The 20,715-nt window shown below is 34.7% G+C and overlaps 1 protein-coding gene across 2 annotated transcripts in view; it reads left to right on the top strand.

Moving 5' to 3' along the window:
- Tbce (Tubulin-binding cofactor E) overlaps positions 1–16,156 on the top strand; it is a 270,639-nt gene extending 254,483 nt beyond the window's left edge. For both annotated transcript variants that reach the window (XM_090375351.1, XM_090375353.1), the window contains exons 14-15: positions 6,406–6,497; positions 15,991–16,156. In XM_090375351.1, coding sequence (XP_090231477.1) covers positions 6,406–6,497; positions 15,991–16,083 — 185 coding nt within the window. In that variant the 3' untranslated portion in view covers positions 16,084–16,156. The remainder of the gene's footprint in view (positions 1–6,405; positions 6,498–15,990) is intronic.
- The last annotated feature ends 4,559 nt before the right edge of the window (positions 16,157–20,715 follow it).

Genomic DNA, 20,715 nt, shown 5'->3' on the forward strand with positions numbered 1-20,715 from the left:
CAAATTGTAAATCTGGCCCACCATGGAATATTGTTGCCACATCTTGGACGGTGCCCCTAAAACCTCTCAGGCTACTAGATTCCATTCAGAAGAGGGCAGTTAGATTGATTAATGACTCATTTCTAACAGAGTCTCTCCACTCTGTCTCATAGACGTTCTGTTTCTGCTGCTGCATTTTCTATAGATACCTCTGTGAGCACTGTTCTTCTGAACTGGCTTCTATAATTTCAGCTCTCTCTTCCAAAGCAGTTCACACACGTGCCACAACCAGTCAGCATCCTTTCTCTATCCAACTTTTCTTCTTCCTCATTTATTCATTCAATTCCATTATTTAGAACACCCATATTTCATATGTATTTTCTGAAAATTACAATCTACAAAAGTTCAAGTCTAATATCTTCTTTCATCTTCTCAACCTCCAACTAATGCATGGTACTAAGTACTATAGGTTCTGATACCTCTAGAAACCCCTTTGCATTATATTTTTCTTGTTTCAATCATTGTATTGGATGGTAACTTTGCTCTAGACTGTGGGCCTGGAACGGATTACCCCCTAAATACATATATTTCAGTGTATGCTAGAATGAACAGATGCTACAATGAACGAGGTTCTAGAACCAATTACATTCATTCTAGCATACCCTACTGTACTGTCGAACCACTAATGCAGAAATGAAGCTCAAGTAACTACAGAAATGCCTACTTACACTTTTCACCCGATAACAAGGAGCAGAGTCATCCTGAAAGATGCAGTTACTTGGCAGGTTGAAATGGTCTCTAATGGTTGGCAGCAATTTGTCTTCCAATATGTCTTCCAGCAATTTGTCTTCCATTGGCATTTATGGAACCTTTTATAAACTGCAGGTGACCTACTCTGCGATACAAAATGCACCCCCATATCATTTGCCTAGTAGGGAATTCACTATAGACACCATACAGTCTGGATGGTATTCTTCACCACATCTATGGCAAATCGTTTATCTCCCATCAGAGCCATACTGGTTGAATTTCTTCTCATCCAAGAAAATAACTGACTTCCGCTGCTCGGTGGTCTGTTTGACATGCTCCTTACACAAAATTAATTTGGCCTTTTTCATTTTTTGTGCAAGGGGCTTCTTCTTAGGATGATGGGCTACAAGTATATTTTTAAAGAGGCACCTTCTGATTGTTACTTCAGTTGCTACCATTTCTGTATGTTCTTTCCATTCTCTTTTCAGCTCAGACGAAGAAGCTTTATGGTTTTTAAGGCATAATCGCGTCAAAACACAGTCCTGTCTTGGTGTAGAGACTCGTTTGCATCCGGTTCCTTTTTTTCTATCAGCAGAACCAGTATTCTTGAGTTCGGAAAGAAATATACTCACTGTCGACTGATTACAAGACACTCTATAAGCAATATTATGGGAAGAACATCCTTCCTCACGTAAAGCAACAATAGCACTCTTTCTTTGTGGCATCAACCCCCCTAACTCGCCATCCTGACATAAGCAAGGAGTGATTGCAACCCTTGCAGCGTGTATTTATATAGCTGAAAGTAACAGCTGATGCAATATTACGTCATCACCTATGCATATAAATCTTATTTGATGCAATCTGTAAGAAATGTTGCCATATACTTACGTTATTCGGACAACAATTACAATTTTAAGGGGTGATGCACTTTCTTTGAACACCAGTTATGCTATACCATTGCACTTGTAAAGTTATAAGTTAATTATATAATAAAATTATCTAAATAATGCCAACCTATGTGATTTGAACTATCAAGATACATTTACCACAATTAAAACAATTAGAACAATAGAATTTCCCTACAGACTACAGTATAAGTTACGAATTACAATAATTGCACCAAATCATCAATAAAAAGGTTCTATGTATATTAAGCTGCAGTCCTACATTAATTATAATATATAAGAAAATTATCTAAATAATGCCAACCTGTGTGATTTGAACTATCAAAATACATTTGCCACAATTGAAACAATTAGGTCAATAGAATTCTACGGATTACGGTATAGGTTACTAATTACGATATTTGCACTAAATCACCAATACAAAGATATATTAAGTCATAACTTGCAAAATCTCTATCTAAAATTAAAATTAAGCCAACAAACGTGACAAAGACTATTAAGGTATTTATTGAAGACAATTTAATATGTTAATTAAGTCAAAAGGATGGCAAAAGTTTCCAAAAAACTCATCGTTCCCAGGAGCTCAAAATTCTTTGTATGCACAAAGACAGTAACACCACTTCATACTGTAACCAGAGCTAGCACATTGAAACAGATAGCAAAATAGCAAATTGTTGCCATTTGGGACCTAATGGAAACTTTTTACATATACAGGCAGTTCTCAATTTACGAGTTTTCACTTTACAAGTTTTTTTTCCCCCCAAGTATCAACAAAATCGAAAATATGAACATTAATTGCAAAAAATGAATGTTAAACATTCATAAATACCGCATTCCAAACCATGTGCATAGATATACAAGTACCTATTCCTTCCCAGAGACTGGGGTAAAAAATTCTTACCAGAGAAAACATGTAGCTGCCTCATAGTAGTATTTATGGCCAAAATCACTCCAGCCTACTAGGGTTCCCCAGTAAGTCTTATGGCCAGACCGCCTCTGTTTCTTCCACAACAGTTCCTCGTAGTGTAGGCCTGTCCACCCACCCTCATCCTTTTCGATGTTTCTGTATTTTAAATATTGGCTTTAGTTGTATTAGTTTGTAACGGGGCTTATCAACTCTGACTTATTTTAATAATTAAGTATCAAACTTAATTTCCATCATGTTTCAGGCAACCAATTGTTTGTACTATACAGCTACACAAATGTTTGCATTTCTTTCTTTTTTTTTTTTTTTTTTGTTATTCTTTGCAATCTATTAATTAACTGTAATTCTAAAATATATACATGCGATTTTTTTTCCTTTTGTTTTTTATCAGCATACCAAAATGCTTAACTACTATTATTGTTTCTTCCTTTTCCTTTTGACATTATACTGCTTACTATTTATATTTATAGCTTTATTGCTCCATCTGGTGAGTATTGGCTTGGCACACCCAGGGTCCTGAGCTGGATATCATCATTCTTCCCCTTCTTGGTGATTCCCTTCTCTCTTTCTCTTGGGGTAATTCAGAAAATTTTTTTTTTGGCTGGTGCAGCATAAGCTGCAGGCTTCCTTGCACCATATGGCTAACAATAATAATAATAATAATAATGCAGTGTACCCCACTTTATGATATTAATCAGTTCATCGTATCGTTAAAATATCATAATGTGAACCCAATAACACATTGTTTTTTGGTAATTCGTTTCAAGATCTCAGAAGTTGAAATTTTCACTGTATAACTAAACTTTTTATCTCTCTAAAATGTCATTTTTCAGGTCACGAAAGTGACCTTAAGGCCATATAAAAGGTTGTTTTTAAATTGTATTAGTTACCAATTCAAATCATTAAAATGCACTACACTTTCATCGTTATCATATGTTCTGTTATAAGAATCAATTTTAAACAGCTTTGTGATATTTTTCTAAAGCACATTTCTGGAAGTCACGACCATAAAACAATAAAAACAATTTGCACTTTCCAGTTTATTGGGCTTTTCTGTTATTGCAAGCAATTATAAACGGGTAGTAAACTAAAATTTATTGCATTTCCGAAAATACTGATAGCTGGAAGTGTGGTTTTTTTGTGTTAGTATGGTGAAATGTGTTTCCCCTTTACAGAAATCTTCAATCATAAATAAATAAATTTTCAGAATCTTCTTTTCATTCCTTTTTTTTTTTTTAAGCTTCGTAAACTTGTTACTCCACACAAATCGTGTTAGTTGCAATCTGTGTGTGCCGTTAAAAATGCCTATGTGTGCAATCATGAAATTTATAATTAAAAGAGATTATCTTGGAAACAAACGCCTCTTGAAACATTTCTGAAGAAGACTACTCCTTTTGCAACAAACCAAGGAGTGCCAAGCCAATAATGAGTGATCAGTGAGTGTGTGTTTAGTTGATAATGATAAAGAATAAACATTCTTTAACATTTGTAAGTCGTAAATAATTTCTCTATTATTATAATTTGCTTGATTTTACAGGCTACATTTTCATTTCTTTCGATAAATCAATCATTGTTTAAACATAAACTAATTAGCTAACTAATTTGTTGTTTAGAATGTAACCCCTATTTTTAACCTTATGGCTATGGGAAGTAAATTCCCGCTTTACGAGCGCACGCTAGGAACGAATTAACTCGTAAAGTCAAGATATACCTGTAATTCCAATAATTGCCTACTTCCAAAACTACTCAAATAAATGTTTAGCTAAATTTAGGAAGTACTGAAGGCTTCAGCCATTAATATTGAACCAATAATTATGCAACATTCATTTTGGAGAGGGCCCTGTCAAGTACCATGTGACCATTGTCAGATTAAGTACTGTAAGCCAGTTTGTAAACCTTATTGTAGGAATGATTTGTCTGTTGCAAAAGGGGAACAGTGAAAGTAGTTGGGGGGGGGCACAAAATTGTGTTCTTATGGAAAAAAAAACTGGGGTTCTGTGAATTGCAGACATCTGAAACCCAGGTATCTGTGTGGTGATCTACCTGGAAGTGTTTAAAGGGGTTGAATAAACTATATTCTGATGGCATCTTTCCTACTCCTCAGAACGCACAAATACACAAGATATAATTACTGCTGAACAGATGTGTTGAAATTGCCTTCAGATATTGATTGTTAGAGAGAACTTCATTTGGTGTTATGATAAATGAGAAGTTTGGGTAAAGTTAAAGATGGATTGGACTAATTATTAGAAGGGAGGGACAAATGAAGTATGTTTCTTTTATTTTTTTGCTGATGCCGTATAAGTTTTTTCCTTTCACCATATTGCTAATATTGATTATACTCACCTGTACATTTTGTTTTACACAATCTTTTTCATTGCAGTTACTGCTACTTACTTTAGTTTGCAATGCAGTTTAAACTGGATAGTTAAAGAGTGATATTCTAACATATGCTGTGGTGAATTGTTTACATGTAATATAGGTAAACAAAGCTCCTATTCCAATGAAAGTTCCTCTTCATGCTGCAAACTACCAAAGTTTAATAAGAAAGAATGCACTTAATAAGAATTGAATACACCAACATTCAGTACTACAGTTCTTTTCATAAACATGTAGAAAGAAGTGTATAATAAAATATTTCTTTTAGCAAAGAGAATGTATGGTATATTAACTAATATTAATCAGAAAGCACCACCAAAGTCAAACAGCAGCTCTTTCTGAGATTTCTGAGGAATACAGTTTTCAGTATTCCTCAATTTTAGACCCCATGTGAAATAATAGTCTTAATATAAATTTTTATCCCATGTCAGATAATAAACAATCTTAATGTAAAGTTTGAACTTGCAAGAGAAATAAATGAAGTATGCTTCTCCATGATGCTTATTCTAGTAATGAAAAAAAAAAAAAAAAAAAAAAAAGTTGTGCAGTTAACATAATGCATTGCTGGAAATCAGCTGCATAAGGTAAAATCTCAATCTCAAAATAATTTGCTCCTGGAAACAAATGTAGTAAGGCTGGGTCAAATTCTGGACTCCCCTCCCCCTCCTTGAATAATTAAACTTTAGACTCTTGACTAATTAAACTGTAGCAAGTAACAAATTAAAAGCAAATGGCAAAGTGTACATGAACACTTTGAAGTTCATGTACACTTTGCCATGTTTTTTTTTTTAAATCTCCAGTAGTTGAGGTGAAGTAGAAGAGAAATTACAAATCTAGGTAATTAGCCTCAAGTAAGTTCTGTTTATAAAAAAATTATTCTAACTGAATCTTCTGCAAAAGAGAATACAGTTTCTGGTTTCTCCCCTAGAATTACAGTAGATATTTACTTTTGCCAATTTACAGTGTGAAATTATGGTCTCTGAGCATTTTTATTCATGGTATTTTTTAATATCCATCTAGGAGGATATGATCCTACCTGTGGTATATCTGAAATTGCAGTTTAAAGAGGCAATGCGTGTCAAGGTTATAGTGTATTAATATTTAAAATCATGTATTATTCAAGTTCACATTTCACACAATATATAACCATACCAACTCAATAGAAATTGGTGTCAATCAACCTGGCTGCTGACTGTGTCTTATTAGATGTTTCATTGATTTCCTGAAGCCCATTCATTATACTTGAAGCTCACTGCTTCTGAAAACACAATGCATTTTAAAATATTTCAAAATAAAGGAATGCACACATTCCTTTATTTCTCCCTTCTCTATTGGTGTACACTTTTCCTGTAGCTGTCTCTATTCGGAGATCCAGAATTTTAAGTAATTTTAAAGTAATTTTTGGACACCTTTTCTAAACTTTTTGTGTATCTGTATTATTTATTTACTGTTTTTCCTAACTTTTAGCCACCATGACTGTTGGAAAACTCAAGGCTCTTATACATAGATTGTTTAAGGTTAATGTTCAAAATCTGAAGCTTGGATATTTGTACTCAAAGGTAAGACAGGATAATTATAGAATTATACTTTACCCTTACAAAACATGCAAATAAAATGCTTCATCCTAAGATTTGAAAGAATGTTTGGGTGCTGAGTGAAGTGAGCATTTTCAGATACAAAATGGCAACAATTCTAAGTTTCTTCTGCTAAGAAAGTAAACATTTAACTCTATATTTATGTACAAACTATACATTATTACATCCTAAATCAAATTTTAAACAAGTTATTTGCATTAAAACAAATTATTATTTTTTTATTCAGTTGTGATACTTAAATATTTAAAGATGTAACTACTATCAGGGGTAAGGGGAAGGGCTTTTGCTTTCATAAAAGTGATTACAGTTGGACCAACTGATGATGTTACCATTGGTAAATTCTAAATGGGAAGCATTCAAGGAATTAATCTTGAAATACTGTTCAGGAAATACTAAGAAATACTGTTCGGGGTTTAAGCCTAAGTGGATATCAGATGAACTAATGAGACTCGTGGCAGAGAAGAAAATGCAATGGGATGCATATAAATTATCGGGTGACACAGAATCCTATGGTATATATAAGCTAGTCTGTAATTAAGTCACAAAGGACATTAGGTAAGCTAAGGAGCCTTAGCTTACAAAAAACCTTTGACAAAGAATGCAAAGACTTCATTACTTAATGTAAACTCTAGAAGGAAGGGGATGAATCAGATTGGTCAACTTGATATCAATGGTTCGATTGTTGATGATCTTGCTGACAAACTAAATGAGTATTTTGCATCGACATTCACACATGAAGAATTCTGTAGGGAATTCATAGAAAGCTGAAGAAAAAAATTTTGGCTCGCATGTGCCTCACAGACATTTTATTTGGCCGGCCATTTAAAAAGGTTGTCCACCCCTGCTTTAGATCAAATAATAATAATAATAATATTAAAAACTTTTCCATAAACAGTATGAGGAAAATGATTGTGTGTAATTTTCAGTCTTGAAGGTCCATTTTTGGTTCTTTCATTAGCATTAGCATATGATGCAAGAAAACACGTTTATATAGCATCAGCCAAAAAAAAAAAAAAAAAAACCTTCTCATTCATTCCAAAAGTTTGTCTAGTTCAACCTTGAATTTATTTAAGCTCTCAACTTCTACAACGACAGATGAAAGTTTGTTCTGACAATCAGCCATCCACTGGCTAAAGGCAAATTTCTGCAGATCTGTTCTAAAACTTTCTTTACTCAAGTTGAATTTATGTACCCTGCATAATCTGAGCAAGGGGAAGAATCCCATCAGCATTGAGCTTGCTCAAGCCATTCAAAGCCTTATACACCTCAATCAAATCACCTCGCAGGTGCCTAGTGTGTGTAGACACTGTAATTTGCAAAATTTAAGCCTTTCTTTGTAAGAGCAACCCTTTGCTCCATTCACTAATCTCGTTTCCCTTCTCTGTACTCATTCCAGCAGCTTACATCCTTCCTAAAATGAGGCCTCCAGACCTGTGTGCAGTACTCAAGGTGTGGCCTGACCATTGCCTTATACAAAGGGATAATCACCTCCTTATCCCTGCTAGTAAAATTCCTGTATATCATTGACAAGACCCCATGAGCTGCTCTGGCAACTTGTCTGCACTGCTCAGAAAACTTCATATCTGACTGCACAATTACCCCAGTTCGTTTTCATTCTCCACTACCCTGAGTGTGGTACCACAGAGTTGGTACTTTTGCATTTGTCAATGTTAAACTTCAGTTGCCACCTCTCAGCCCATTTGCCCAACTTTTCTAAATCCTGTTGCAGTAGTGTACTGTCATTAACCCTGCCAACCATTATATCATCTGCAAACTTGGACTTACAAAGTATATGAAACTTGCCAGCTTGGTATACTTTTATCAATATCATTGATAAATATAGAAAAACAGCAATAAGCCCAATGCTGAACCCTGTGGGACTCCACTAATAACATTTGTCCTTTTTCTTTATGTAAAATAAAACATTAATAGTGTTGTGTATCATGGAATGCTAGACAACTTTTTGCTATTGCTGTTCGTGTATGATAGCCCAGTTCATCGGTCCGTATATCAATAAGATGGCATATGCTCTCTCGTTTCTCTCTTCATGCAACAAATTTCTGGATATGAACTTGCCAAATGGAAAATGTATATCCAGGTGATCCAGTTCTATTGCCAGTGTGATCCCTAAACTTAGAGCATTGGATTTTTTCCACTGGTGATTTGTTAAGGATCATATTTATTGTAATATCAGAAAATTTACACAAATTGAGGAACAGGATCAGGGTTTCTAATGATCATGTAACACCTGACATTTCAGACTGGGTGTGGCAAGACACTGAATTTTGTGAATGTATGCTCCAAAACTCAGAGCCATAACTAAGGTATGGCCAATGTGGCCCCTGCCATAGTTGCCAATTAAATGCTGTGCCAGATTTAAGACAATTAAATAATAATTTTTAGAATGTTATTTTGCATGTATTTTTAAAAATATTTTCTCTTTTTTTTTTATTTATATTTATTTTATAGTAAAATCACACTTTATTTTCAATTAGAACAGAAAAAGTGCAGCACCTCTTCTCTTACTAATGAAAATAATAATGCCCAACATTCTTGTCCTTCTAAATATTTTAAGTTTCTTCCAGTTAGCTGTCATCTGCTCCTATTGCAGCATTTGTTTTTGTAGGCTGCCCTTTTCACAACTGCGTGTCTGTGTGTGTATAATGCATAGTTAACATTCATACAGGTGGCATAGTGACAATGTCAATTACTTAGTGAAAACATGCATAAAAATATATTCTATAGTATTCAAAACTTTCATTATTATTATTACTCAAATTGTGTGTGTGTGTTTTATTTTATAAGGTACATAATATTTTTTACATAATATAATTTGTAAGTATTCTAAATTGAAATATTCTTTTAGATTATTTTGATTTAGAATAATTAATTTAAGAATATTTCAAAACTGAAATATTCTTAAATGAATTATCAAATGGAACACTTTTTTTTTTTTTTTTTTTTAAACAATTTACTGCATTGCAAAGATCTTTATTATTATTAAAATTTACAAGTATAAAGTTATAAAATTTTTATAGTACCGTGATAATAGACTAAATGTAAAAATAGCGAAATGCTTAAAGTGCATTCCCCCCAGAAATAAAATTATACACCCGTTACGCTGATGACATACTCATAATAGGCAATAGGTCCACTATAGACAATCTCTTTTTAAAATTTAATTCAATACATGATAGGTTAAAATTGACTCTTGAAATTGAAACCAACAACCAAAAAAATTTTCTCAACCTTACTGTTTACAAAACAGGTACCAAACTAGGCACAAAGATTTTCAGAAAAAATACACATACAGGCAAATACCTACATTTTGCTTCACACCACCCTCTCTGCACAAAAAAATCAGTTTTATACAACCAAATACATAATGCCCTCAAATATAGCACCTCACAAAATGACTTAACCAATGAACTTCAATACCTCATAGAAAAATTTACAGCTAGGAACTACCCAACCCAACTCATTCAACACACTATTTTCACCGCCAAAAGTAAAATTAACAATCCACCAAAACCCACCACCAACACAAATATATGCATCATCCTCCCATACCATAATCAACTTGCCGGACAATTTCGCCGTGTGTTTACAGGTACTGATATCTCCCTTATTTTTTCAGCTTATAATAAACTTGGATCCTTATTCAGCACTTACAAAGATACACACAAATACCCAACCAATGATTTGAACAATATAATTTACTTGATTAAATGTCAACCAAACTGTGATGCCTGTTATATTGCTGGTACTACTACCAAGTTTGGTTCTACCAAAACCTCCAACACTCGCACGTACTACCACTATAATAGTCTTAGATCGGGACAAGCTAGCACAGAACTCACAATTCATGTCCAAACCCATAATCGCACTCCTTTAATTGACTCTGCTATCACCATTACAAGACTTAAAACCAGCCACAAAATTCTTCAATATGAAGCCCTCATTATCGAATGGTTTCGACACAACACTAATCTCAACATCCTAAACGCAAAACTTCCCTTTCACCTTTCCTCGGCTTGGAATCTCTCACACCTGAGATTCCCACGTGTCCCAAAGAGCATCACGAGAGTATAGAAAATTCCTTAAAATACAGCACGCGTTACTTCTCATTTAACACCGCCAACTGAAGACGTTATAACTTAACGAAAGTCTGTCATCATGACTATTGGCAATATCAATTCTTTTATGTTCCAGATTAACTATTTTCTACTTTATGACAACCAGGGAAGTGGTAGTGCACTTCTGCTTCCTTGCACTTATTTTAAAATTCCATTAAATTAAATCTCATTCCACCTTAATGCATTAACTTAACCATTCCACCTTATATTTAGCCATCAGTCTTTTCATAAAACTATTGCAGATTATATTCAAGGTGAGTACCGCACTTTAAGCATTTCACTATTTTTATATTAAAATTTACTGATTCTTAATATTTTAACTAATAACTAACTATTATATTTGTACACCATTTAATTGTAATTATTGAATTATTAAAATTGTAACTTATTTTTGATAAATTTTACAACTTGAAACATCAACTAAAAAGTCTGGCTGGGAGTATAAGAAAGAATTTTGGCAGAACAAAGACAGCAATCAAAAGTATTTGAAAACCGGTGCATAAGAGTCAATGAGAATCCTGTTTCGGAAGAAAGTACAAGTAATAATAAAATGGTTGAAGGAGTATCTAGCAGACTGGAGACATGTGAAGGTATCAAAGAAAGTGAAGAGAGCAAAGATGGATACATGCAAAACGAATGTAACAATGAAAATATATGAGGATCAGCAACACAAAAGTAGAACAGGTAGATTATGTGAAGCAATAGAAGAATCTGAAGTGTGTCTCAAGATTTACATTCAGAAAAGGAAAACAAACATTCTGAAACAAGATGTTTTATCATCAGATAAGTTCAAAACATTACTTATATTGCATGGTCCTGAACATAAAGAACTAAAAATACAATCTACAATCTTCGAGTAATGGTAGTAGGGTTAAAAAAAATAGATCTATAAAAAATTATCTAATTGTGAAAAACAGTATAGAAAGTGGTTATTTTATTCTGAAGTTAAAAATTGTTTATTTTGCTTTCTATGCCTATTATTTTCAAAAAATTCATTTCCATTTGGTAACAAAGAATGTGGATTTTCTAAATGGAAATAATTTTAAACCCCAAATCATGAATTATCAATGGAACACATAAATTGTTATACAAAATGGAAAATTCTAGGAAAAAACATCAGAACTGAAAAAATACAGGAATAAATGTCAGAAGAAATAAACAAGTGGCATCGTGTTCTCAAAACCATTTTAAAATGTATAATGTTTTGTGCAACAAATAATTTAGCTTTGAGGAAATCGTAAAAATAACCTGACAGTAATTTAAGTAAAGGAATTTTTCTTAATTTAATGGAATTTGTGACTAATGCAATTATGATACAATGTTAACCATGTGAACTGAAAGAACATAGGGACACCTTTTGTATTTAAGTCCACCAATACAAAATGAATTTATAAATATGTTGGCATGTAAAGTTAGAAATAAAATAATAATATTAAAACTGCAAAGTATTTCAGCATAATAATTGCTGAAACCATCAATATATCTCATAAAGATCAAGTATGCCAAATTATGATATGTAAAAAATTGACAATGAAATTGTTTCCATTGACGAATGATTTATTGATGCTGTGTTGTCAAAAGATAGGAGGATTTACAAATGAAGGTTTAGATATTAAAGATATATGAAGGCAAGGATATGACAATGCCACAAATATGGCCAGAAAATATTATGGAATGCAGGCACATATAGTGAGAATAAACAATCCATTTGCTTAATTTGATTAGAGTACATGCAGCAAGTAACACTGTGGAAATGGTTTAATTATTTGGGATAATCCAGATGCTGCTTGAATTTTTTTTTTTTTTTTTTTTTCAACACGTAGGTGGACAAAATGACCACATTGCTAAATATAACACTCAAAGGGCACAGTGACACAAGGTGGTGTTTTAAATCGAAGGCAGTAAGTGCTCTGAAACTTCAAATTAGTGAAGTTATACAAATTTTAAAATAAATTGAAGATTCTTCATTTGCAGATGGTGTAACTACAGCTAGAACTATAGATGGTCACATTCAATCATATAATTTAATTTTTATTCTTAAATGTGGGAAACCATTTTACCAAAAATAAGTGTTGTCAACAATTGCAAGATAATAATGCATAAGATATTTTTTGGTCTTCAAAGTTATTAAATAGACATTTTTTTTAAAAAAATGGATTTGATAACAAAATGTTAGAATGTGGAAAAAAAAAAAAAAAAAAAAGGCAAGAACTTGAAATTGATTCAACACCCAAAAACAAAGAAAGGGAAAAAAATTTCTGGAAGAAACAGATGGAGGTACCTTATTTTCAAGTCAAGATGAATTAAAACACTTGTATTATGAAGTTTTTGATGACACATCTTACAAGTGAATGACCAGTTTGAAAATGTGCAATCTATATAATAAATTTTTGATTTTTTTTAAATGGTAAAAAAAAGTGGTCTCCAATTACATTACAGTAGAACATTGGTTATCCAGAAGTCAGTTATCTGGAATAATTTGAAAGGTTGAGTTTTCTTTTTTTTAGTACAGTAAGTGGCAGTTATAGTAATCACATATGCAAATTGAATTTTGATTCTAATAAGCAAAAGAGTGAGTTTACTACCCGTTTATAACAGATTGTACAGACAAAAAGCCCAATAAACCAAAAACTGCAAATTGTTTTTATTATTTTATTGTTGTGACCTCTAGAATTCTACGTGACCTTCAAAAATGTGCTTTAGAAAATATCACAGAGACTACTGGGTTTTCTTGAAAACCATGTGTGAATTTCAGATTAGTTTAGCTCCAGATTCGGTAAGAATAATATCAGTCCGAAACTGTGTGATTTATTATTTTTCTCAATTTTCTACAGTAAAATGTGAACAAAAAGAAAATGCGTAGTTTTAACATTGCAACAAAAAACGGAAATTATTAATAGAATTAGAAAAGGTGAAAATTTAGGAAATCTCTCCAAAGAGTTTAATGTGGAGACTTCAACAATTTACTATATCAAGAAAAATTCCAATGATATTACAGAATTTGTGTCGATTATGGATAGAGAAGGAGGATCTAACAGGAAAAAGACAATGTTGAAACCTGAAAATGCCACTTTAGAGAGAGTGCACTTTATTTGTGGCGCTGCAGAAGCAAACCAGTTTAGGCAAACCAGTCTCTGGCTCAATGTTGTGTGAAAAAGCATTGGATTTAGCCTCTTAATTATCTCTTTAGCCTCTCATTACCTCTTAATCAAAAATTAAGGGGTAATGAAGATTTTAAGCCAAGAAAAAGTTGGCTGAAAAACTTTAAACTGAGATACAGTATATGTAAACTAGATATTCAAGGCGAGAAACTTTCAGCAGATGAAATGGCAGCAGTTTCCTTTTAAGTTTGCTTCAGTTATAGCAAATTACGATAAAGAAAACGTTTATAATGTTGATGAGATGGGCTTATTATGGAAAGCATTACCGTGAAAACCCTAGCCACTAAAGAAATGCCTGCACCAGGTTTTAAAATGAGAAAATAGTGAGTTACAGTTGCTATGTGTGCAAACGCTACTGGGACGTACAAACTGTCCATGCTCATTATGGTATATCAAAAAATCCGAGAGCGTTTAAAAAAATCTTTCTAATTTTCCTGTTTTCTATAAAAATCATAAAAATGCCTGGATGGACATTTCTGTTTTCCAAGATTGGTTTATTTATATATATTTTTTATTTAATTAATCTTAATTATTTAATTTAATCGTAAGTTAAGATTAAATTTATTTAATCTTACGTAGCCAAGTGGACAGGAGCGGGAGTGCAGTAGCACACGCTCTTTGAGTAGACTGGGGTTCAAGCCCCTTACTGCTGAATACGGTCGATCTGCCAACCTGCACTGGACCAGCGTGGCAGATTATGGTCCATTTCCCTCAACATGAATTGTTGAGGAGGCTTCCTATCCTGCAGTGGGTTGATAATGGCTGCATTTTACTTTACTTTTTTATGTTTGATTATCCAGAAAATTTGGCTATCCGGAAGAGGTCTGATATCAATTATTCTGGATAACTGATGCTCTACTGTACTTACAATGAATTGGATAGTATTCAGCTGTTAAATGAAATAGTGTTTGTAGTGTCAAGCTCAAATAATTTTTAACAATTTAAAATCTTTACATCATTTTCAAATTTTGGGAGGAATGTGGTTCGTCGGGGCTTATGCGAGTCATATCCTAACATTACTGTTGCATTACAAATAATGCTAGCTTACCTGTAACTGTATCTTCAAGTGAAAGGAATTTCAGTAACTAAAAATAATAAAAAATCACTACAATGGCTTAGGATGAGTTGAGTAGCTTAAGTTTATTATCAAATTGAAAATGAACCATTCAGATTTCGACAGTATTATTGATGAATTGCCAATTTGAAGGTGTGAAAAGTAAAAGTTCATTTGCTTTTTACATAGTTATTTAGTTTTTTTGTAATTTATACTGAAAAAAAGTATTTCCGTACCAAAGATTATATCATATTTATGTTGTTTATAACAAAAGACTGATTGTATTTCTGTTATTATTTTGTGATATATTTTTTTTTTTTTTCATTAAGGTGCTTTTTTAATGTATGGCTATAAGTGCCCAAAATCTTAGCTACAGCATTGCCAAAAACATGTGGTACAATCACATTGAATTTTATTTGAATGTATGCCCTAAAACTTCTGGTCATGTGGCATAATTACATTGATGTGTTATAGCCACATTAAAAATATCATTTAGTACTTGGTATGTTTTGATAAATTCAAAATGCACAAAGTTATAGGCTTACAGAAGTGTAAAGCTACTTTTGAATTAAACTATATACTAAAAAATTGAAGTTTAAAAAGGTTTTAAACTGTCTTTGTATTTCTGGTAATAATTAAATTATAACATAAAATATATTAAAATATGCTAATTATGCACCACCATTCTGCAAATTTCAAAAATTATTGGAGCCTAGTTGTCTATGCAGGTGTTGGAATATAATAATTAGAACTACAGATTCTTCACTTGCTTTGTTTTAAATAAACAATAACATAATTTAATTTGGTTGAATTATGCTATTATAATAACATGAATTTATGTTATTATACTACTATAGTAATTTCTGACTGTGAAATATTTCTGATTATTCTGATTATCTAACAGAAGATACTCAACCAATTTAAAAACACAAATCAGATGATTTGTATTTTTAAATGTTATTTAAATATTATATAGATAGTAATAAATATTAGAAATTATAAAAATAGAGCAAAAACAGGGTTTGTAATTTTATATCAGATTGAAAAATTATTTATATAATATATAATATGACTTTTTTAAAAAATTTTTGTTTTTACATAATTAGGAAAATGGACCAGAAGTTGAAATGGATAATGACTTAAGAGAACTGTCATTTTATTCAGTAGATAACAACAATAAAATATGTGTTCGATGGTGATTTAATAATAATGAATATATTATTCAAATTTACCACCTTTCAAATTTTAGAAAGCCCTTTGAAATCAGTGAGAGGGTTATACAAGCAAGTTTTCAAATTATGTAGTCGAGTGCTGCTTTTTGGATGTAACATTCATTTTCCCTCCTTCCTCATAATGGCTTGTGCATAAAATGAATAAATCTATGCTTCTGTAATATATCATGTATATCTGAAAATAAAATCATGTCAGTTATTTCAAAGTATTTTTCATTTATCAAACCACAGAATTTATACAATTTGTCAGCTTATGGATTGTTTAATCATTAAATGTCATAGTGAAAAGTGACAACATGTAGCTTACTATCTATTCTGGTGTTGGTAATTACGTATTAATTGTCACAATTTTCTGGAAAACAGTGTTGCCTGTGGATTTAAAGGTATCTTTTTAATATGTTCTTTTATCTCTGCTTATATCCTTCTTTATTGCCTTTAGCATTTTTAGGTGCATTAGCATAATGCTAGGCTATCTTCCCCTATCTGTCCATGTGTAATAATTCAGGTACTAGTGGATAGATTTTCATGAAATTTTATATTTGGGTCTTTTAAAGAGATCTGCCAAAATTTCATTAAAATCAGACCAATAGAAATCTGGAAATTATTACTTATTTGCTTTAATTTTATTATTATGTTTTTATATATACAGGGTGTCTCAAAAATATTGGTACAAACGTTTAGAGGAGGTAGGTAACACCTAAAGGAATATGAATCGCATAGGAACCCATAATCGGAAACGTCACGGGAAAGTAGTAGCAGAGGCACAAGAAGCAGAAATGACACAAGACAATAATTAGTGGCAAACATTTATTTGACATAATATTAACAATGGAGTACAAGATGGATGCATTTCATGATGTTACAACAGATGCTAGAAGGTTCCACTATGAGAAGCGATGCATGCATGACACGGTCGAACACACCTGGAATTTCTTTGACAGTAGTAGCAGCAGCGCAGATGAGTCTCGCCCCGAGATCCATTTCTGTCTCCACAGGCGATTCATACACGATAGATTTGAGAACCCCCACAGAAAGAAATCAAGGCTCAATAAATCAGGTGAGTGCGGGGGCCAGGCAACGGGTCCACCACGGCCAATCCATCGACGCCCAAAACGCCTGTTCAAATGGTCACGAACACACCTTCCATAATGGGCAGGCGCCTTGTCATGTTGAAACCAAATGTTGCGTCTCACATTTGCTGGAACATCGTCAAGTAACCCTGGTAGAACTTGTTCAAGAAAGATCCGATATTTAGCGGAGTTCGTGCAGGATAGTAACAGGTATGGGCCGACTAAGCAGTCACCGACCATACCTGCCCACACGTTTATTGCGAAGCGATGTTGTGCCGCATGGGGGTGCACACCATGTGGGTTGTCGTGAGTCCACACATGAGCATTGTGCCGATTGAATAAGCCTTCCCGAGTGAAATAAGCCCCATCCATGAACAAACTGGAAGCCATATTAATGGCCGAGCACCATGCAAGAGAAAAAGCAATGGCTAAATTAGAAGCCTACTTGGAAGAGAGAGAGAGAGAGAGAGAGAGAAACAAAGGTCACAGCGCTCTCTCTTACTCTTCCGCACTGAGGACACCTGCAAATGCACCTGCTGCACAAATTCTAGCACAAGCAAAGAAAACACCCTCCAAACCTGATCATTGTTAGACCCAAGGAAGGGGAAGCAGTAACTAGCGAGGAAATCAAGAATAAAGGGAAATATGAGTCATCTCTCATAGTGTCATGGACACTATGAGAGATGACTTTAGAATGACAAGAATTAAATTGAAAATGCGATTTAATCGAAAATCAGAAAATGCGAAGTGCAGGAATTGCCATTGAAACTGAAATACAAGGAATAATGAAAAACCTGAAATTTGCGACCTTAGGCCTAACTGCTGAACCACCCAGGAGAAGAGGGCCAACAGTTAATATCTTCGATCTGAACAATGATACAAATCTGCAGGAGTTTACGGAGGAGATCTACCAAAAGAATCTCAGAGAAACCCTACCAAATCAAGACCCGCAAAACCTCATTAAGCCTAGATACATAACAATGTCTAGGAAAGCAAATGCCTCCAACTGGGTGGTGGAATTCGCCCCGGCTGCCTGGAAAGTTCTGAAGACGCAATCGAGAATCCACTTTGAGTGGACCTGCCATCAATTCAGGGAATATGTGGTCGTGCCTAAGTGTTTTAGGTGTAGGTTTGGCCACACCACCCATACCTGCACACAACAGGCAGCAACGTGCAGCTACTTCTCTAAGAGAGGGCATGAGTACAAAGACTGCCTAAATAAAAACAAAGAACCTGTTTGTGCAAACTGTAAGTCAGCAAGAATGGAAAGCAATCACTCAATCAGACACTCAAAATGCCCCTCATACCTAAGGGCAAAAGGAATATGCCAAGAACAGATTATGGCAACACGAACTAAAAAGTACAACACCACTGAGATCAAAATCTTTCAACATAATACACAGTGGTATTATGTTGAAACTCCGGGTAAAGGCCGATGAGGAGGGAGATGACATCCTCCTCCTACAAGAACCATATGCACATGTGAAAATTGTCAGGGGACAGGAGGGGGACCCATAATGGGCAACTCATGGAAGACTTCCTAGCCGGATTGAGATTCACCATGTTAAACAAATCGCACCACCTCCCGAACGTTCTGCAACACGCTCTGGGAGGCAATTATCAACATTTCCCTTGCCAAAACGAACATGGCTGCGCACAGCCCTGGCTGGAAGGTGGAAAACACGTGGACAACCTCTGACCACCGGGTAATCACCTACAGGATTACAAGAATGCTAACAATAGTACCAATTATCAGACAACTGCAACATGGATTCGCAATTGCTAAAGCAAACTGGGACCTCTTTGCGCAACAACTGGAAGCAGCAACATCTGGTGGCCCACAGGAACAGGAGACTGAATTAGACCCAGATCACCACCAAAGAACAGCTACAGAACTCATTACCAGTGTAGCTCAGATGGCAATTAGGAAGAAAAATCCCATCTCTGGCACAGTGTCCTGGTGGAATCAGGAGATTCAGACACTCTGAAAGGAAGTTACAAAACGAAGAAAGGATTTCCAGCGGGCACGCAGGACCTGGCCGGAAAATTAGGTTGAAGTCTTTAGACAAAGGTATAGGGAAGCCAGGAACCAATACAGATAAAATTTGCAAGAGCAAAAAGAGTGCCTGGGAGTGCCTGGTGACAACAATGGGAAATGAAAATCTATGGGGGGTGGTATACAAGGTAACCACCAAAAAACTCCCTAGGGAGGAAGTTCTCGCAACCACCAGAACCCCACAAGGACTACTTACAATTACGTGAGAGCAGTGCATTAACAATATTTTGGACATCTTCAAGAAGGGAGTTACCCCAAACACAGAAAAGCAGCATACCCTATGCAAGCAAAATGAAAACTACGAGACAGAAGCTGTGGAGTAACCATTCACATTAGAAGAACTACAATAAGCAGCAGCAGCACAAATCCGATCAAAAAAATGTCCGGGCAAAGATCTACTAGAGCCAGAGATTATTAAGCGAGTTGTCCAATTGGCTCCAAACCTACTACTAAAGCTGTACAATCAATGCTTTCCCAAAGGGATACTTCCCCAAAAAATGGAAAATGGCGACTGTAAAACTGATTCTCAAGAACCCCAGCAAGGACCCACAACTACTGAACTGGTACCAGCCTATCGCCCTACTCACAGTCAAGAGCAGACTACTGGAGTGACTACTACACAAGCAGATTTAACACTACTACTCTGCTGCCAACCTGGAATCACCCAATCAGTTTGGCTTTAGGCCTGGATTATCAACTGTGGATGCTATAAGGAACCTTCTGGTTGCTGTTGAGGAATGTCAGAAAAAAATACTTCCTAGCCATAGCAGTGGACTTTGTCGGGGCGTTCGACTCCCTTTGGTGGCCGAGCGACCTGGACAGACTCCGACAAGTGAAAATCCCAGCCAACTTATACAACAGCATTAAAACTTACCTCTCCCAACGAGCTATATAAGTAGTGACACCATAACACCGAATCACCAGAACAGTACACTGAGGATGTCTGCAGGGGTCCATCCTAGGCCCCCTGCTCTGGAACATAGTCTTTGATGAGTTCCTGCACATTAATCTTGGGAAAGTGCACTCACAGGCCTTCGCTGATGATTTAATCCTTACAGTGACTGCAGACTCAAGAGCTCAGCTGGAGGACCAAGCAAACAACGCCCAAAAAATCCTACAGAAGTGGGCAGAGGACAACTTTCTCTAAATATCAAGAGAGAAAACCAAATTGATCCTACTGAAAGGAACCCTCATAAAAAGGAACCCTCAAAGGAACCCAAATAAAAATAAATGGCAACACAATCAACTTTGCCACTGAAATGAAATACCTTGGTGTCATTTTTGACACAAAGCATCATTCCAGCCCCACCTCAAACAAGTCAGGAACAAAATAAGGCAATATTCTGCCACGGTTGCAAGGATCACGTGCCGCGACTGGGGCCTCAAAAAATGCATCCTGATGTTGTATTACAAGACCACTTTTATTCCAATGATCACCTATGTGGCCACAATTTGGTATCACAAGACCACTAT

The sequence above is a fragment of the Mastigoproctus giganteus genome, chromosome 6 (genome assembly GCF_048544385.1).
Source record: "Mastigoproctus giganteus isolate SK-2022 chromosome 6, ASM4854438v1, whole genome shotgun sequence".
Lineage (NCBI taxonomy): Eukaryota > Metazoa > Arthropoda > Arachnida > Uropygi > Thelyphonidae > Mastigoproctus > Mastigoproctus giganteus.